General features: G+C 48.0%; 1 protein-coding gene across 5 annotated transcripts in view; it reads left to right on the forward strand.

Annotated features, from left to right (window-relative positions):
- The first annotated feature begins 446 nt into the window (after positions 1–446).
- HECW1 (HECT, C2 and WW domain containing E3 ubiquitin protein ligase 1) overlaps positions 447–19,625 on the forward strand; it is a 1,624,660-nt gene continuing 1,605,481 nt past the window's right edge. For all 5 annotated transcript variants that reach the window (XR_011274209.1, XM_069613305.1, XM_069613307.1 and 2 more), the window contains exon 1: positions 447–676. Coding sequence is in view for 1 of the 5 variants with exons in the window: in XM_069613304.1 (XP_069469405.1) it covers positions 644–676 (33 nt within the window). In the remaining 4 variants the exon portion in view is untranslated. The remainder of the gene's footprint in view (positions 677–19,625) is intronic.

Below are 19,625 nucleotides of genomic sequence, written 5' to 3' on the forward strand. Positions count from 1 at the left end.
AGAAGCACCTCTGGTACTGTCTGGTGTTCTCCCCCACACGCGTTCGGGCTCTCTTCCTCCGCACTCCGGCTACAATGCTCGAGGGGTCCCTGTGCCTCCCACAATCGCGGTCGCCCGGGCAGACACAAAGGCGAGGGGCGGAGCTGCACACCCTCGCCACCGTGGAGATGCGCCAGGCGGCCCGGCGAGGGCCAGGGCCACAGTAGTGTGCCTATTACTCCACCATACCCCAACACCTCTGACCCTCCACGGTGTGGGTCCAAGGCAGCCCTTCTTCTGCTGATGCGAAGGGGGGCTGTGAGCTGAGTATGCGGAGGAGAGAGGGGCGGAGGAGGGGAGGGGAGGGGCCGGGCCTGGTGGCAGGGATGATTGCGAGGAGCAGTTTGTGGTTGGCTGCAGCTGTCTGGTACCCAGATAGACGCAGAGGGTGGGAGGGAGGAGATGGACTGTGCAGCATTACGGCGTAATAGCAGCTGCTGTCGGTGCCGGGATAGGCTGCGTCTCTGACAGGGATTCGCCACACACATGCGTCGCTATACCGAGGGAGTAGGGATTGGGAATACAGCGCAGAAATCTTGGCCGGAGCCCGGCTGGAAATACCCGCGTCCCGGGGGGAATGTAACATCCGCGCGTGGGTCGGAGTATGAGTTATTTTGGACATACCATATTTATCAAGGTAAGGGACACGCTGCCGTTTCCGTCCTTTCCGTGGCATGAGTGCTTCCCTGGCGCCCCCCAGCACCCCCCTCCCTCTCCCTGTTAATCCATGTTATTTGTATGCAGCCTACAACGAGACCTTGTCATCGTTCATCTCCGAGATAACGCGCCTCAGCTCGCAGCTGGTGGACAAAGAAAGGGAACTGTGCATGCCAGGCTGAGGTCTCAGGCTCCTCCTGGCATAGGGGGCAACATACACTCCATTCCATGCTCCTCTGCTCTGCTGCACACAGTGCGCAAGTGCAATAGTACCATATGCATATATATATATATATATATATACTGGTTTTCTGGACACATCCGCGAGAGGGCACGGGGCCCCACGCTCGTTGAATGCAGCAGCGTGTTAGTTGTGATCTGCTGAGGTTGTCTGTCAGGTGCTCTCTGTCTTATAAACACTACCCGGTTTTATGGGCGTGCAGCTTTCAGTGGGCACGTTCTGCTGTTTGGCATCACTTTCCCCTGGATTGGAGGCACTGTACAGGTGTTGAGCTATTGCTGTCTGCGTGCATGGTTGCTGGCTGCATTCGTGGTGGTTTTTGGCTGCATTTGTGGTGGTTTTTGGCTGGGTGGGAATGCGGTGGTGACACCGGAGAACCATTTACCTGCGGCGCAGTTGCAGCCTACACTGCTTTGGGGTTGACCGTGTGAGCCCGCCCTGTTACCTAGCATCACTGGGAACTATGGGGTGCTGTTATAAACAAGGCCCAGCGCATTCCAACACACTGCTCCCTCTCTCTGCAAGAACGTGGAAATACTGCAGCGTTAGAGTGGCGGCCGCGCTCTACATGCGATGAATAGGCCCTTTGCTTTGGTGTCTCTGTTTAGGAAAGCATATATGGTGAGTGCACACACAACTACGTTTAGGGGAAAGGGTCCCGTTTTTGGGGAGTTCAGGCCTGCAAACTCAGCATACGCCAGGCGGGAAGTGGTTGGTTCTTTAGTCATGTTAATAGCACGCCCCCAGCACGCCCCCAATTATTCTGTGTGCAGAATATCCCGAATAGAAACCAAAACGAGCCGATCCACCCTCCATCCTTTTCAGGTCCACCTGCACTGTGATTGTTGCCGGTCCATTTCCCGGAGCCTTCTCCAACCTAAATACCGGGACCCGCGCCGGGTACTTGTAGACTGGCGCTGAGGGAGTGCTGCTTCTGGTGGGCCCAGGGTGCCGGGGTCCCGGGGTCTTGCCTTCGCCGGCGCCTTTCCACCTTTTAGGAAGAGTTGCCGTAGTAGCTCAAATTCGAACGATGCATTCAGCAGAAAGTCCGCTTAGCCTGCAAAGCATTTACCATAAACCCAACAAGGGGTGTAGATGGGGAATTCAGTGGGGCGTGCATGTTCCCATCCTCCCATTGTCTAGGGCATTAGCAGCCAGTGCTCTCAATCTGTGCACATGTTCAGGATAAAGGGCGCTGCAATGAGGGCCTCTGGGAGCTCTGACCCTCCCTGCCCCCAAGATGTCACAGAGCAGGTGGTTTGCCAGGCTACTCCCTAGGCATAATCCTATTGTGGGTGTTGTCATGCCAATCGTTGGTTTCAGCTTCAACATTCCTTTTACCATTGATATGTTCTTCTAGTGAGAGTGTTCACTTTATTTGGGACCGAGGTAGGATTGAATTCATGAAATAATAGTATGGGCCGGCGTGCATTGTTGAGTTGGAAAACAGGCACGTCTAAAGATGTGTGCGGGCCCATTTCAGCATGATGGTTGAGGGCCCCCTGCTTAGAGCGAACACAGTCTGAGGCACCCGTGGGGTGCATGCAGTGGTCGAAGTGTGAGAAAAGAAGTAGTGGAACTATGTTCCCTGCTAGCCTGCCCCGCTCCTCACAAACCCCATTGCCCTGCCCCCTCCCACACACAATACAAACCCCCAAACACATTAGCCTGCACTGAAAGTGCAAGTGTCTACTGCTTCCTACACTGTTCTTTTAAAACGAAACCGTTCCGGAACGGTTTCTTTTTAAAATAAAAGTATAGGAGCTGTAAAACTGAATCTAAAAAAGTAGAGGAGCACCGCTCCCGCTCACTTCGACCACTGGGTGCATGCATTAAAATCCCACCTCCCCCCTGAAGCCCCTTTCATTTGAAAAGATTGAAAGGCCCTGACACTGCCCCTGCTGGGAACACATCCGCAGAAAGCACTACCTGTCCCCTGCTAACAGCGCTGTAGATTCTGGGCGCATTCTTCGTGGCACTAAAGTAGGGTGCTTGGGGTGCTGCAGCACCCCTGCGAATACGGAGAAAGGTCAGAAGGTGAACAGGCAAACAGGCTTCCTTTGAAGCGTTTTTATTCTGGGAACATTTGTTTGCTCGAAGACAGTGAACTCCAAAGGGGTGTTAGGAAGAGTCCAGGGAGCCATGGGCGTAATTTTAGTGGGGGATAAGGGTGTTTGTCCCCCCCAACTTTCGTGGCACACCATTTTGTCCCCATTCATTTGGCTGGGTCACCTTTGCTTTCGATGTCATGTCCCCCCACACCCCCAACATTTTCAGCAAAGTTACTCCAATGCAGGGAGCCCTGTCTTCTGGCCATTGTTTGCTTATGCGTTTTGACTTGCAGACGTATACTTGCAAAACAAAGCAAGGGCATTTTGGGCCCTGAGCCTCGTGGCACTCTTGCTGGACTAAGGGGGAGGGAGTGGCTATGCCTAAGGTCTTTTTTACTACAAACACGTTAGTCCTGACAAATGATTTTATATTGGAATACCTTAATGCTTTGAATATGAAAGTGTGCCCTGTGTATAGTTTTAAAAGTTTGCAGGTCCGAAAGGGTAAATACACTAGTTCAAAATCTGAGCTAAGAGGGCAAGGATTAAATGGGCCTACACCCTGAGCTCTCACACCACCTCTTCTTAGCAGGCCAACTATGGATGTATGTGACAGTACCTGCATTTCCTGACACATCCCCTATAACCTGATGGCACTATAGTCATTATCAGTAAGTCTGCTATACATTTTTAGTACGGCCGTATGGGCTATTACCAATTGAGTTATTCTGTGCCTGCCCTTTTCAGAACAGCTGCAATTGTTATCAAAGCTGTCAGCATTCCTCAGGTTGTCTGCCACACTTCCTACTGTGAGAATGCAGACTACCACCACATGTGTGCAGTCTCAGCAGTGCGTCCAAGCACTGAATGTGCACAGTGTCTGATTCCACAGAAAGTAGGTTGCACATTGTCATAAAGAGTGTCCAGCTGCCATTGCTCTGGGAAACTTCAGGTTATAGTGAGCTCAATCAGGCACCTATCCTGCCCTTTCTCCCTCTCCAATGCCTTATTAATGGCAGAAATGGTTTCAGCCTTATCCGGCTTTTATAGGCAGTGACCTGTTTGTGAGTACATTATTTTTTTTCGTATAAGGTAGTCTGGCTCTGTGCCAGTCAATGAGTCTCGGACAGAGCTAGCCACGCGCTAGCTGAGACATCTATGTGGTTAGCACTTTACCAAAAATCCCCCAAGCAGCACCAACCCCTTAGGTAATTCTGCTGATTTGGTTAATGCAGCTACTGCAGAGAGCTATGTTTGACTGTGACATCATCAGCACGGAAAACAGACTTGGCTGACATCAGCATTGCGCGGTGCCCGGCCGCGCAACAACGATACGTTTCTTTTTTGTGTTTAGCACCAGTGTAGGGAACAACACGGGTGCTAAGTGGGGAAGGGGACGGGTGGGCAAGGGAAGGTAAGGGGGTGCTGGCTGTCCAGGCAGCTTGTAACGCAGGCTTGCACCATGCATTACAGCCCACATTGAGAGCCTCCTGATTGGCCAGCGCCTACTCCCAGGGTGCTAACGCTAATGATGAGCAATCCTGGCACTTGATCAAGGCACCTATACTTTACATTTGAAAGTATCCAAACTTCACAGTCTGGTTGCTTTACTTCTAACAGCCAGTACACATGCCCTCTCCCCTTCAGGTCTTCTTAGAAGTTAGTATGCACCTAGTATGGGGCACGTAAGCAAATTTAACAACACCTCCTCTTCCTCAGTCTGATGTTTAACTGACACTGCCCGATCCCCTCAAGCTTTTCAAAAATATTCTGTATGGCACAGCACAAGACAGCTGTTTTTTAAATCATGTATCTGTGCACTGGAAGAGAGCTCTATGGTTGACCCATTTTGTACCACAAATCTATTCTGTTTAAGCACAGATCAAGGATGGGTGATGTCCATCTCTCCCTGCCATGACTGTGCCCACCTTAGACATTGAGTACCACTGACTAGCACTATGCAAGGGAAGGACACACATTGCAGACCATTGGCATTTTCCAATGACATGATCAAAGCTGTGTGCTTCAGGCGGTGGACACACATGAACCCAGAACACACTCTTCAGCCAAAGCTAAACACCATGATTCCCTTCTGTGTTATACATGGCATATGCCTGTGTGTGCTGCTTGGGTGTTCTCGTTAGCAGAGCGTTGAAGAAGTCTGTCTATTTTAAAGGGAACACTGAGGCGATCTGGGCATTACCATGAATGCCAGATGTGTCCTGAGTCTAGGCCTCAGCATGAGCTTTCTGGTGGTAGCAGGTGCTATTAGGAGGGAGTCTGCATTCCTCTACATGCCATGCTTTCAGGAGACAAGGAAGACATGCAGTGATTTATGGGGCAATGTAAGAGGATTCAATTCAACACTACAGCTAAGTCAATGCCTAGTCTGGGATACTGAATGGAAACCCTTATTGATATATCTTTACGTCCAGTTCATGCGTTCTGGATGACTACCCCTATATAACACCCCTCTCTTGGAATCCCCTGACCCCACTGAGCCACGAAGTAGTTCTGTTTTGCAAGTTTAAACGGTTTATTTGATAATTTAAACAATATATATATATCAAACTTTATAATAAATTAATAATTGAATCTCACACTTAATCTGAGCAGTAATCAATAATGGATAGTCTGGCACTAGCACACTTCTTTATAATCAATGATGAGTGGTTATAGGATGGATAATATAGCAACAATACTTTTATGGTTTCAAATGGATGCAAGGTGGAATGAAAATGCAGTACAGAAAAAAACTTGATAGGATTTCAGCAAAAGACAATGTAATCACTTTCTTGGACAATTCACCTCCCCCCCTTTAATGCAATGTAAGGAGATGAATAGAATGGGACTCAGTTCTTAGGAATGCAATCAAATAGAGTTCAGTTCAATTCCCCCCCAGCAGCTTAGACAACAGATAGGAGTTTTGAAACACAGACCCAAGTGCTTTGAATATGGTGACAATGCAGTGAGAAATATGCTGAACATGCTTTTAATTCCCTTCAGGAGGTTCAGGGTGAGTGGTATCTAGTTAATATTAGTCCAGACTCACTCTAGCAATGATTCAGGGATGGTTCTTAAGAGGCAAACGAAATTTAGTCAGGAAAGAGATGACTGCTGATGGTTACACGTGGCTGGATTTTTAACCAAATCGCAAATCGCGGTAAAATTCGCGAGTGCGAGAATCGTGATTACGGAGAAAGTATAAGGAGTGGGAAGTCTGTGCTAGGCTTGTTGAAAAGCTGAGATTCTAAGCTTTCATAGGAAAGTTAAACCAAGTTCCTAGCCCACACGGTTCCAGAGATACGGACAATTAAATAAAGGTAGTTTTTCGGATTTGAAATTTTAAAAGTTCAAAGCGACAGGTTACAGCTTGCAGCTAGAAAATGACAAGTGACAGCTTTGCAAATGACAGGTGACAGTTAGGAGGCAGTTCTGGTTAGATTAAAATAGATTGAATTATATTATTTTAACTAAGAGATTGGTTCTGCACAGTTCTGCTAGGTACTCACAATATAATTTTAAAAGGAATGGGCCTCGCCACGATCTGGTCAGCGGGTTTTCTTCACTCGCCACGGACGGTCTCTGCACACAGCGTCTGGGTCAGCTCTACTCTGCTGGTCTGGTCTGGGTCTCTGGTTCTGATCCGGTCTGTGGGTCCGGATACAGCGGTCTCCGGTTCAGCTGGTCTCTCTCTGGATACAACACTGCTCTCTGGCAAATGGCAAGAGTTCTTGCAAAAAATTCAAACAGCTCACCTGGCTGTGAATAGTGGCAATGATTTGAGGCCTGCTAAAGAGGGATTTAGCTTGTAGTTGACCTCTCTGCTACAAATTCTGAAGTAAAGTCTTGGTCTCTGAAGGTGGATAGATTGAAGTCTCTATGTTGACTCTCTGGAGGTTGATGGAGGTAAAGTATGGATTTTCCCGGCAGAGCGTCCCGCAGCAGATGGAATAGAATGTCCCTATCTGTCCTGACTGTCTGCTTTTATGTGTTTTGAAAGTGGGTGGAGAGGCTAGCTTTCTAGGCCCTACCCCTCTCCACTTGTCATTGGCCACTTCCTCCTCTTCCCCTTGATTGGGGGAATGAAATAAAGTGTCATCATGATGAGGTCTGTTTATGATACAGAGAACCCACCCCTGTCAACTTTACACACAATCTATATTTGACCTAAAGACATATTTCATAGATACACAGTGGTTTGAAATTACATGCACCCATCACATATCACATGAGGTATACCCTGTTCAAACTCTGCTCTTCCTGGGGGCTTGGGTTCAAAAATGGCAACATATTTCACTTTTTGGTCGGGTTACCAATATTGGATTTGTCCCCGCATTTACACAAATGTTCGCAAAGCATGTGGGCATTAGGTGGTGGAGTGTCAGATTTTTAACATACATACATTTAGAGTAATATCCTCTTTTCCGCTAAAAACCCCCCTGAACATACCACCGGGTCCTAACACGTCTTCAAATGTGCACAGAAAAATCACAAGAATAATGATATCACTTATAACATTTTCACAAGTCCGCTCTATGAATGATCCATCTTTTTAGATTTATGTTCTGGCCCGAAAGGGGTGTGGTTTCCCAGGTCACATGGTGTAGAAACCAGTTTATCCAGTTTCTGCCAAGCTCAGAGACCCTGCCCCTCCCAGCTTCTGCCAAGAGGAAGCTATTTTACGGTCCCCCTAATAAACCATCTGTCTGGGCCCTGGAAGGCCCATTGTTCAAGAGGAAGCCATTTATGGCCTCCCCCCAATAAACCCTCTGCCTGGGCCCAGGACAGGCCTTTGTTCAACTCCCTGTAGCTGCTCCACCCCTAATCTAATCAGAGAGGTGACAACTCCTTTTGGGAAGGGGAAGAGTGGCTGAGCAGGTTTTAACTCCTGTGGGGGTAGATGTCAGGCAGAATTCAGTTCCTTAAGCCAGGCCCCAGCTAATGTCACTTCTAGTTACCCAGTTTTCTGCATTCAAATAAACTAACAATTTTTACACATGCAGCTAGAATGCTGATTCTAAGTTTAAAACTATGACATTTAAACAATTGAAACCTATGTGACACTCAAAAGTAGGTCACTCATTTCTTTTTAAACATTTAGATTTTTAGTGTCTTTCAGTCCAAATTTACTTAAACTGCTGAAATCCACAGCTCAGCCAGTTTTGCTATGAACATTATTTTAGGCTCATCCTCTTTCCAGATTTTGTATGCCAACAAGACTTTATTCTGTCAAATGTCTGCTGGTGTTCAGTGAGATTGTTGGATATTCTGCAATGTTTGAAATGGGCATTCTGAGCTTGCCTTCAGAGAAACAAAGGGTGATTTTTAAAGTGCTTTCTAGCGAACAGGCACTGCTGTTTTTCTCTTTGGCACCCCATTTTACTCATGGCTCTTCTGACCCAGCACACCCGCACCGGGGGGTGGCAAGTCAGGCGACCATTTTGGTGTGCGCGCAAACTGCGCGGTTTTCATAGATTCTGGCGCACATGTGGGCTTTTTCGGCCATCTTGGATTTCCTAAGCCCACAGCACCAAATGTTGTAGCATAATAGTCCAAACGTGGTTCAGAACACCCAACAAACCCCCCCGCCCGACTGCACTTGGATTGAGTCGAGGGGATGTCGGGTGCTAAGGATGTTGACTCACGTGCTCGGAGGTCCGCATCATCTTCTTCCAATTCCGCAGATGACAAAGATCAGCATCCTTTCCTCCATCAGGGGTGGATCAGTCGGTTCTCCTCGCCGGTCCTGATGGGAGTATTGGGCAGTACACTGGGCCCCTTGCGTCTCTGCTCCCGGTCTCCGGATCGTCCTCCTTGGCCAGTCTCCAGGTTTTCTTTCTCCTAGGACGACAAAGGAAGAGCGGCAATACCTATTCATGGACATTTCTCCCCCACCATTGATATAGTGGGGTGGCATATATATTTTAGAACTCAACAGATATGAACATGCACATTTTTTTTAAATTAAGAGACAGGAACACATACACCTGAGAAACACAGAATTTGATAGGCTATAGGTAGGATCTTTTAGGGTTGGAATTGAATTACTCTGGAGCGGTACCCTCTGCGATTACCGAGGACTCCTCCAGTTGCTGCAAAGTGTGCCTGGGATGGCAACACTTCAACTGGTTTATGTGGACCCACTTGTCTTCCCCCTCTGCCAAACCGCCTTTGGGGATGCGGATCTTGTAGGCCACAGGGGAGATCTTGTCTATAATCTCATAGGGTCCCTTCCATGTAGGCAAAAATTTTCGCTGCTTGGCCTGGTTCCTTTGGAAATTGTATACATAGACCCGGTCCCCCACCTGATATTGGAAGTTTTCAGGTCATAGTGGGTCTTCATACTCTCAGCTGATCTTTCTAGATTCCGCTGAGCATAGGCAAAAGCATGCTGAAGGTGTTTCCTTAAATTCTCCACATACTCATGAGTTGTGGATGCATTTATCAACGTTTGCTCTTGGGTTCTGTAGAGCAAATGCTGAGGAAGCACCATCTTGCGTCCAGTCATCAACTCAAATGGTGACATTTTGGTTGCAGATGAAGGGGTAGATCTGATGGCCATTAGGACCAGAGGTAATCGGATATCCCAACTTGGCCCAGAATCTGCCACAAACTTCTTTAATATGCTCAGAATGGTTCGGTTGTATCTCTCCACTGCTCCAGAAGAAGCTGGCCTGTAAGCAATGTGTAGCTTTCTCTCGACCCCCAGTATCTCCCACATCTTTGTCATTACTTCACTGGTGAAGTGGCTACCTTTGTCTGACTCAATCCTTTGAGGTAGACCAAAACGGGAAAAGATGTGGTTAATCATCAGGGCAGCTGCTGTTTCTGCCTTGCAATTTGGGGCTGGGAGACATTCCACCCACTTGGTAAACAAGCATGTCACAGTCAACATGTACTTATTTCCTCTAGACGAGCGAATCACAGGGCCTACGAAGTCGATTTGTAAATCTGACCATGGCAGTGTCATCCCCCTCTTTTGGAGAGGTGCCCGGTGTGTGAGGGATGTTGGCTGAAATTGTGCACACACAAGACAACCCTTCAAGTATTGGTTGAGGTCCTGGCCCATGTGTGGCCAGTATGCAACCTCTCTTAAGATTTCCAGTGTTGTGTGAAACCCCCTATGACCGGCGGTGGCCGCATCATGGGCGTGACTTAACATCAGGCTTCGGAATGAGGTAGGAACCACCCACTGATCGTGGCCAGCTTTGGATTTCCTTACCAACAAACCGTCTTGGATCCGGAACATTTTTGGACATTTCATCAACACTCTAAGGTCCTCTTTCCCGTTGTAATCGGTATCCGTCAGGGGAAAGTTCTCAGGGTCCTCAATGTGTTGGTAAAATTTACCAATTATTGGATCCCCCTTCTGAGCGGTAATCAGATCAGCATCAGGGGTCTCCTTGCTCCATTGGGCAGTTGACAGATCATTGTGAGCATTTGTCTGGGACCTAGTGATAGCAGTGACCTGGATTTCCCCCAACAGGGACTCTATTTCTATTAGATCCCCTTGGATGGCCCCGGTTTTGGCCAGCTGATCAGCTAAGTCATTTCCAGTTTTGTCTGGTCCCTCTACTTTGGAATGACCCTTGATCTTTTTCCAATAGATGGTCATCTCATTTGAGGTGACCAGATCATCAATGTTTTGGATCAACTTCCCATGTTTCAAGGGTTTGTTATTAGCACATAACATGCCTCTGGTTTTCCAATTAACCAGGGGCTCCACGAACCCGTTCCGTACATAATCCGAATCTGTGATTATGACCAGTTCGTGGAGTTGATGCTGGACAGCAGTGAGGATGGCCTGATGCACAGCCATCAATTCTGCCACCTGACTTCTTCAGGGACCAATTTTGTATCCAGCGGAGGGTTCTGGGAACTCCTTCACCCATGCATTCCCTACGCCAGCCACTAGTTCTTTCTCCCCGTCGTTGTCAACATGGTACGAGCATCCATCCACATAGACAGTGGGCATTCCCTCACACTTGTCCTCTTCAAAGACTTTGTGTGGGGAATTAAGGTATGCCTCCGTGTTGTCCTTGATTTTTAGACTTTCGTCCTCGAGACAGTTTTCTCTGGCACAATCATGCAAGTCAGCCAGACCTTGCGCGAGGGGACTCTTTTTGTTTTGGCCATATCTGACCTCCACAGGAAAGCCTTGCATTGACAGAATCCAGGAAGTAACTCGGGGATTACTCACATTTCTGGCCCGGATTCTGTCACTTTGGAGATATTGCAGAGGCTGGTGTGGAGGCTCCACTATGATGTGTTCCCCATGGATAAACGGGCGGTAATTCTTCAATGCCCACACCGTTGCCAGGAGTGCCTTCTCACAATCGTTGAATTTTTCCTCCACAGAGGATAAAGTTTTGCTCGCATAGGAGATTACTTTATTGACCTTGTCATGCTTTTGGTATAATACTGCCGTCAAGCACGTATTAGAGCACCCCGTCTCCAGGAAGAACTCCTTGTTTCTGACAGGGTAAGCTAGGCAAGGCGCTTGTGAGAGGCTTCTCTTGAGTTGTTTTACCGCCTCGGCTTGTTCTGGACCCCATTCCCACTTGACCCCCCCTTCAGGAGATGAATCAGGGGTCTGGTGATCTCTGCGTAGCCCTCAATGAACTTTCTGCTGTAATTAGTCAGTCCAAGGAGGCTCCTTAGTTCCTGCAGAGTTGCGGGGTCTTTCAGTTTCTGAAGTGCTTCCACTTTCTTTTCCTGGGGACAGAGACCCTGAGGAGTAATCTCATGCCCCAAGAAATTAACACGGGTTCTACACCACTGTGCTTTCTGAAAGGAAAGTTTTGCTCCGGCGTCCCTCAACTGGGTCAGAACATAACGGATCTTCGCCATGTGTTCCTCCACAGATGAACTTTTGATGAGGACATCATCTACATAAGACAGGTTACCCCTTGCACCCAGGTCGGGCATGGCCTTATGTAGGAAAATGTTGAATTCATTGCCGGAGTTGAGGTATCCGAAGGGAGTCCGGGTCCATGTATACTGCTGGCCCCGAAAGGTAAATCCAGCTTGTATTGGTCCTCCCTACTGACCAGCACGGTCCAGTATCCATTGGTCAGGTCTATTGCAGTGAATACCTGTGACCCCTGAATCTGGGCCAGCCCTTGGTCAATGTAGGGAAGTGGCCATCGGGAAGTATGAACCCGTTTGTTGAGCTCCCTAAGGTCAGCGTAGAGTCTCCACTGGCCGTTTGGCTTTAATATTCCCAGCACCGGATTATTGAAGGTGCTGTGGACGGGACTGATTATTCCCCTGGACTCAAGGTTCTTAATTATTTCAGTAAGGGACTCCATTGATGCGAGAGGCAAGCGATATTGCTTCACAAACACTGGAGTCATGCCAGGGTCCGTGGGGATTGTTGTTGTGTGGATGTCGGTGCGACCACAGTCATATGAGTCTACCACAAAGAGATCTTGGAAATCCAAGAAGACTTGTTTCAACTTTTGCTTCTGTTCCAGAGTCACACAAGCATCAGCTAGGTTGACTCTCTCTTCCACCATCTGCCTGAAGCCTGGAAAGACTTCTGGTTTGGCTATCTCAGCGGCCTCCTCCAGCTGGGTGGAGAAGTCCCTGGTCAGAGTGCTGATTTGGACTGGAGGCCTCAGGTGGGAAAGGCAGCCCTCATGGACCTGGAAAATCACCTCATCCCTCCTGAAGTCACAAGTCACATCTTCCTTACCATAAGGGCAAGAAGTGTACACCAGGAAGTTCCCCCCATGGCGGGTAATAATCCTGTCTGGTGTTGTATTGTCCTCACTGTCACTGTCAAAACAGTCCTTGGGGATTGGTCCTAACAGTTCATTTCCTAAATCGATGGAAAAATGTCGGTCATCAACCGCCATTCCAATAATGGTGCCTGCGGCTAGAGTAATACTCTTTGAGTCGCTGTTATCCACCTCGATTAGAATGGTGTCATGTTCTATGTTGACTAATGGAGTTGGGTTTACCCCCAACCCTTGCTGTTGGAGAGAAGCATTTAGGTGTATATAAGCATCAGGGTTTTTCAAATGTTGTCCTCTTTTAACTTTCACTTCCAGGGAGAATTGTCGGATCCTTTCTGGGATGGTGACTTCCTCTTTGATCTGAATCTCAACTGCATAAGGTAGCAATTGAGCTGACCTAAATGCTTTTTCTGGATCATCAAAGCCCATGGGATTATCCGCTAATCGGGACCAAGCTTTGAAGTTTATTAGGTCGAAACTAAGGGCAAAGCGATTGAGAATGTCACTGCCTAAGTAAAAAGCGGCAGTGACGTCTCGCACGACCCAACAATTGTGGACTATGCTCTTGTTGCCAATGGAGATTTTGAGCATACACCTGCTTGGCAGGAGATGTTTGGAATTGGGTGCTTCCAGGTCCATTTCCCATTTGTCTATCAGTTTGAATGTGGGAATGGCTGGATCTTTTGGGAGTTGGTGGAACATGGCTTTGCTGATGAAGCTCTTACCGTTGTTCACACACACTCGAGCGAGAACAGAGTCCTTCCCATCATTTAACTGAACAGGGATGAACAACTGCTCTCCAATTTGCTGAATATCAGCCAGGCTCTGAGCTGATTTCACATCTTTCTGGACTATAGGAGTGGGAGTTTCTGATTGTGGATTAGAAAAGAATTTCAGGGTGTTTCCTTCCAGTGTGGAATACCACCTTAAACTGGAAGGGAGGTTGATTTTCAGAAATAGAGAGGACCCCCCTCACCAGTCTGTTGTCCTACTGCTATTACTGTCACATCTGGAATTTGGTTATTCTGGAAGTGGAATTCTACTTGGTCAGATTTTTGTTCAACCATGTGGCATGTGCCGTTTAAACTAAAATGGTTGACACTCTGTTTTAATTTTATGGGTCGGCTAGTCTGGGTCCAGAGGACCTTGTTTACGCAATCTATTAGGGGTGACAACCTTCTCAGGAGGTCATTCCCTAGTAAACAAGGGGTGCCCTCTGGAGTCACAACTATGACCGGGTGTTTCAACTTGTGTCGCCCAATTTTAATGTCCAAATCTGCCGTACCCTCGACGGGAATTTCCTTCCCGTCAAAGTTCTGGAGTTGTCCAGGCAGTGAGGTGAGAGGAATTTGGTAATTCCCTCCCCTTCCTGCATTCAGTTCATCAAAGGCCCTTCTGGACAGAAGGGTAGCTTGAGATCCAGTGTCCACCAGCGCTGAAATCGTACCCTGCCCCTGTACTTGTACCGGGACATAATATCTTCCCTCCTTCTCCTCAAGGGGGCACAGATAATGCACATTTTTGGACAACTGGTGGGCTAACATCTGGTTTTGGACATTGCAAGAGAAGAAATTTGGGCAGAATTCTGTGGAGAGCCTTGGGAATCTGAAAGAAAAAGTTGGCAACTGGAGATCAGAGCCATTGTGGGTTCCCCTGGTTCCGGTTCTGGGCCGCCCCCCCCTTTTTGGAGGCAGTCATCAGGATGGGTTTGAACCAGGGATTTTGGTATTGTGGGTTCTGGGATGAGATGATGGGCGGCGGTAGCTCAGTCTCCATATCTCCCCAGTCTGAATTGGCATCCCTTGGGACCCATTTTTCCTTGGGAGGAGTTCCCCCATTTCTGAAGGAGAAGGTCCTTTCCCCAGAATCCTCTGAGGATCCCTCTCCCTCAAATTGGAAGACCTGTACCTCCTCCACAAAGTGGGTCTGTTTGGATCCTTTGTTTCTCCTACCCCCCCTCTGCTCCTTGTTAGGCGGGCTTTCAGGGGCAGGAGATTTTGTTTCCGGTTCCTGGTTTTCCAGGGGCTGTTTACAAGTTGGGAAGGAAGCTTCCTCCAAGGCTTTACACCCCCTTTCCCCTTGTGCCTCCTCCCTGGGAACCGGTGTGTTATCGGGGTGCTGCCCCCATCATTGTTCTGGAGCACCAGGTCCAGAGTTTGGGGCATTCTGCGGTGGCATGCTCATCTGAGGGTTCTGTTGAGCCCTCAGTATGTGACCCAGATCCCGTGCCATATTTTGGACCTGGCGCTCTAACTGGGAAACCCGCTCAGGCTGATACGGGGATCTATTTTCTCCCCTGGGCTGATCCCGGGAAGGGTAGCTATCCCTTCTCTGGTAGTACCCCTGGTTGTGAAGATTTTGGTACCCCTCCACCCTTGGCCTCCCCTCTCCCGGATTAGGTTGTCTGGGCTCAGGGAATTGGGGAAAGAAGGATGGATGATTTTGGGGCTGGAAATTGGGTGGATACCTGGGGAAAAAGTTCTGCCCAGGATTTGGAGAATTTCTGCCCTCCTTGGGGAAGTTAGGAGGGAAGTTCCCCGGGTCAGGAGCTTGGCTGGATCCCCCCCCTTGGGCTGGAGGAGTCCACACATAAACCAGGATTGGTCTGTTTCCCTTGTAACAGGGACTTACATAGTCAGGAGAGCGAGGGACCTCATTTGTGGGACTACCTCTTTCACTCCCTGTCTGTGACTGGCCCGAGGACCTTCTGGGCCTAGCATTATTAGGTGCAGGTAGGTTTTTAGGCCCCCCCATCTCCAAATCCAAAAAGGTGACCTTTACCTCTGCCACCTTGGCAGCAGCAGGGGTGCTGTTGGTTTTGGGATTTTTCTGGGTATTGGTTTTATTTTCTATGGGCTTCTGCACCTCATAGATCCGGGTAGCCTGTTCAATGACCCAGTCTAAAGATCTTTTCTCATGAAAATCTCTCACGAGCTGGGTCATTATATATTTGGGCAAGGCATAGAAAAATGTATTGACAAATTCTCTGCTGTCTGTGCGCACCCTTCTGGTGGTCTGCGCAAAGGCACGTTTCAGTTCTTGCACGAATTCTTGTGGGGCCTGATCCTCCCCACATTGCAAATTGTAGGCTGCCTTGCGAGCCTCTTGAGGATTTCTGTGAACAGAAAAATGTTTCAAGATGGCCGCCTTATAGGTGGACCATCTTAAATGATTTTGGTCCTCCAGCCCCGCAAAGAAACTGGAGTATTCTGGGGAGAATGTCCATTTGACGTACTGGATGCAGCTACTGCTGTCCTTCAAATGGAAAGTCTCCATCATTTTCTCATAGAGCTCCAAGTGTTCCCAAACAGAGTACTTGGCGTTCTTATGATAAGGCGTGATGACACTCCTGATTGCCTTAATCTGTTTCAATGGGTCCTTAAGCAAGGCCCTTTTTGCCTTATTGGCCTTTTTGGTTCGAGTAACCCTTGTCCATTCATCCTCTGACTCAGAGGCACTGCTCCCAGAGGTTCCTGTCTGATCTTCCAGGTTTTCCCGGATTCTGCGAGCCTGGGAATGGCTGGCAGAATGTGGGGACCTGGTCTCCTGTGTCCTGCGCCGTTCAGAGGAGTCTTCAGATTCCTCCTTGCTGCCAGGATTTGATGGGTACCCCCCCCACTGACCTAACTGGGCAGAAGTTTTAAGGATGCCCTTAATGGGCCTATTCTCCTGGGGTTCCCCACTAAATTGCACTGTGCTTGGGTGCCCATACCCGGATGCCCGCCCATCCATTCCTGGAGGTACTGGCCTATGAGCCCCATGCTTCTGGCTGGATAGTAATCTGCCATCCCTGTGGCCCGGTGCTCATGTGCGCCAGGGGACAGGGGGGTGGCAGAGTCCAGGGACTGAAAGAGATAAATGCCTCTGGTACTAGGGCTCCTGAGGTTATGCTCAGGAGTTTCCCTTTCCCAGCGAACCTGGTCTCTATCCGCCCCTGCTCCCTGTTGCAATGCAAGAGCCTGCGCCTTCAGTTCCTCAGTTAAGGCCTTACTAGACTCTATCAGTCTCTCCTGCATCGCTACCTGTTGTTGGAGCCTATCATTGTGCTGGCAGAGAGCCTCATTCTCTCTCTGCGTTTCCTGATTGGTCCTGGAGCACTGGGCCAGTCTTTGCTGCAGGAGGGTTACCTCCTGAGCTGTGTCCCTATTGGCCTGCTCCTTTCTTGCCAGAGCATCCTCCACCTTCCTGGTGTGCTCTAACAAGTTCTGGTGTTCTTTTTGGAGGTCACCCAGTCCCTGGAGGGCCAGGTGATTTTCTTCCATTTTCCTTTTTAAGTGGCAGACTTCCTGGCCTAAGGTATCCCTTTTCTGACTAAGAGCCTGCATCTGTGCCGCCAGGTCGTCCCTTTGCCTTTGGAAGGCACCAGTTTTCTGGCGCTCCTGGTCAAACTCTGCCTGGGTATCCAGGTCTTTCAAAATCAGTTTATTGCTCTCTGCCTTCTCCCTATCTAGGTGGCTTTGCAGGGTGACTACCTGCTCAGCACATGCCCTATTGAAGTCTAACTGTTGCTCCAGCTTTTTCTGGCTCTGCAGTAGGGAGTCCAAACCTTCTTGGTACTCCTTCTGCAAGGCCAGAAATCTGGTATCCTGGCCCGCCTTTTCCTGTTGCAGCACATCCATATCCTCCTTTATTTTAGTGATGTACTGTCTGCTGTCATTTTCTGACTCCTGGCTCCTGAGCAGCCTCTGCTCAGAAGAGTCCAGATCAGATTGGGCCTTCTGTAATGCCAGCAGTTGCCTACTCGCCAGATCTTGGCCTTCAGCACATTTGTCCTGCATGGCTCCCATATGTAAATATAAATATGCCGCTACCCTGGCAATCTTGTGGTGCTCATCCTTGGCCTTCGGGGCCATGTATAGTTCACTCAGGGCCACATGTAGGGGACCCTGATCTCCCCATATATCTGACCCTGTTTCAGTGACCTGTTGCGCGATTGCCTGCAACCAGACCGTTTGGTCCTGATGAGTCCACTCACCTCTCACAAATAGCTTATGTAAGAAGTGTTCTCTGGCTATTTTCATATCTACCAAGGTCGTCATTCTAGAGATTGGTCTCTGTCCTGACTTACAGAAGTTTGTATTTTATTTTTGCAAAACAGACCTTTTCCTTAGAGCGTTCCTTTGAGGAGTGCTTTACAGCGTAACACAGCGTGGTGATCCGACCGGATATGTGTATGTGGTCAGCTGGCATGCTGTATGAATCTGCACAAGTGATAGATCTAACCCAAACGTCCAGCTCGAGCCCCCAATTTGTAAGAGTATTCAATTCAACACTACAGCTAAGTCAATGCCTAGTCTGGGATACTGAATGGAAACCCTTATTGATATATCTTTACGTCCAGTTCATGCGTTCTGGATGACTACCCCTATATAACACCCTTCTCTTGGAATCCCCCTGACCCCACTGAGCCACGAAGTAGTTCTGTTTTGCAAGTTTAAATGGTTTATTTGATAATTTAAACAATATATATATATATATCACACTTTATAATAAATTAATAATTGAATCTCACACTTAATCTGAGCAGTAATCAATAATGGATAGTCTGGCACTAGCACACTTCTTTATAATCAATGATGATTGGTTATAGGATGGATAAGATAGCAACAATACTTTTATGGTTTCAAATGGATGCAAGGTGAATGAAAATGCAGTACAGAAAAAAAACTTGATAGGATTTCAGCAAAAGACAATGTAATCACTTTCTTGGACAATTCCCCCCCCCCTCTTAATGCAATGTAAGGAGATGAATAGAATGGGACTCAGTTCTTAGGAATGCAATCAAATAGAGTTCAGTTCAATTCCCCTCCAGCAGCTTATACAACAGATAGGAGTTTTGAAACACAGACCCAAGTGCTTTGAATATGGTGACAATGCAGTGAGAAATATGCTGAAAATGCTTTTAATTCCCTTCAGGAGGTTCAGGGTGAGTGGTATCTAGTTAATATTAGTCCAGACTCACTCTAGCAGCGATTCAGGGATGGTTCTTAAGAGGCAAACGAAATTTAGTCAGGAAAGAGATGACTGCTGATGGTTACACATGGCTGGATTTTTAACCAAATCGCAAATCGCGGTAAAATTCGCGAGTGCGAGAATCGTGATTACGGAAAAAGTATAAGGAAGTCGGTTCTAGGCTTGTTGAAAAGCTGAGATTCTAAGCTTTCATAGGAAAGTTAAACCAAGTTTCTAGCCCACACGGTTCTAGAGATACGGACAATTAAATAAAGGTAGTTTTTCGGATTTGAAATTTTAAAAGTTCAAAGCGACAGGTTAAAGCTTGCAGCTAGAAAATGACAAGTGACAGCTTTGCAAATGACAGGTGACAGTTAGGAGGCAGGTCTGGTTTGATTAAAATAGATTGAATTATATTATTTTAACTAAGAGATTGGTTCTGCACAGTTCTGCTAGGTACTCACAATATAATTTTAAAAGGAATGGGCCTCGCCACGATCTGGTCAGCGGGTTTTCTTCACTCACCACGGACGGTCTCTGCACACAGCGTCTGGGTCAGCTCTACTCTGCTGGTCTGATCTGAGTCTCTGGTTCTGATCAGGTCTGTGGGTCCGGATACAGCGGTCTCCGGTTCAGCTGCTCTCTCTCTGGATACAACACTGCTCTCTGGCAAATGGCAAGAGTTCTTGCAAAGAATTCAAACAGCTCGCCTGGCTGTGAATAGTGGCAATGATTTGAGGCCTGCTAAAGAGGGATTTAGCTTGTAGTTGACCTCTCTGCTACAAATTCTGAAGTACAGTCTTGGTCTCTGAAGGTGGATAGATTGAAGTCTCTATGTTGGCTCTCTGGAGGTTGATGGAGGTAAAGTATGGATTTTCCCGGCAGAGCGTCCCGCAGCAGATGGAATAGAATGTCCCTATCTGTCCTGACTGTCTGCTTTTA

Source organism: Ambystoma mexicanum, chromosome 5p (genome assembly GCF_040938575.1).
Source record: "Ambystoma mexicanum isolate Mex_15411 chromosome 5p, UKY_AmexF1_1, whole genome shotgun sequence".
NCBI classification, from domain to species: domain Eukaryota; kingdom Metazoa; phylum Chordata; class Amphibia; order Caudata; family Ambystomatidae; genus Ambystoma; species Ambystoma mexicanum.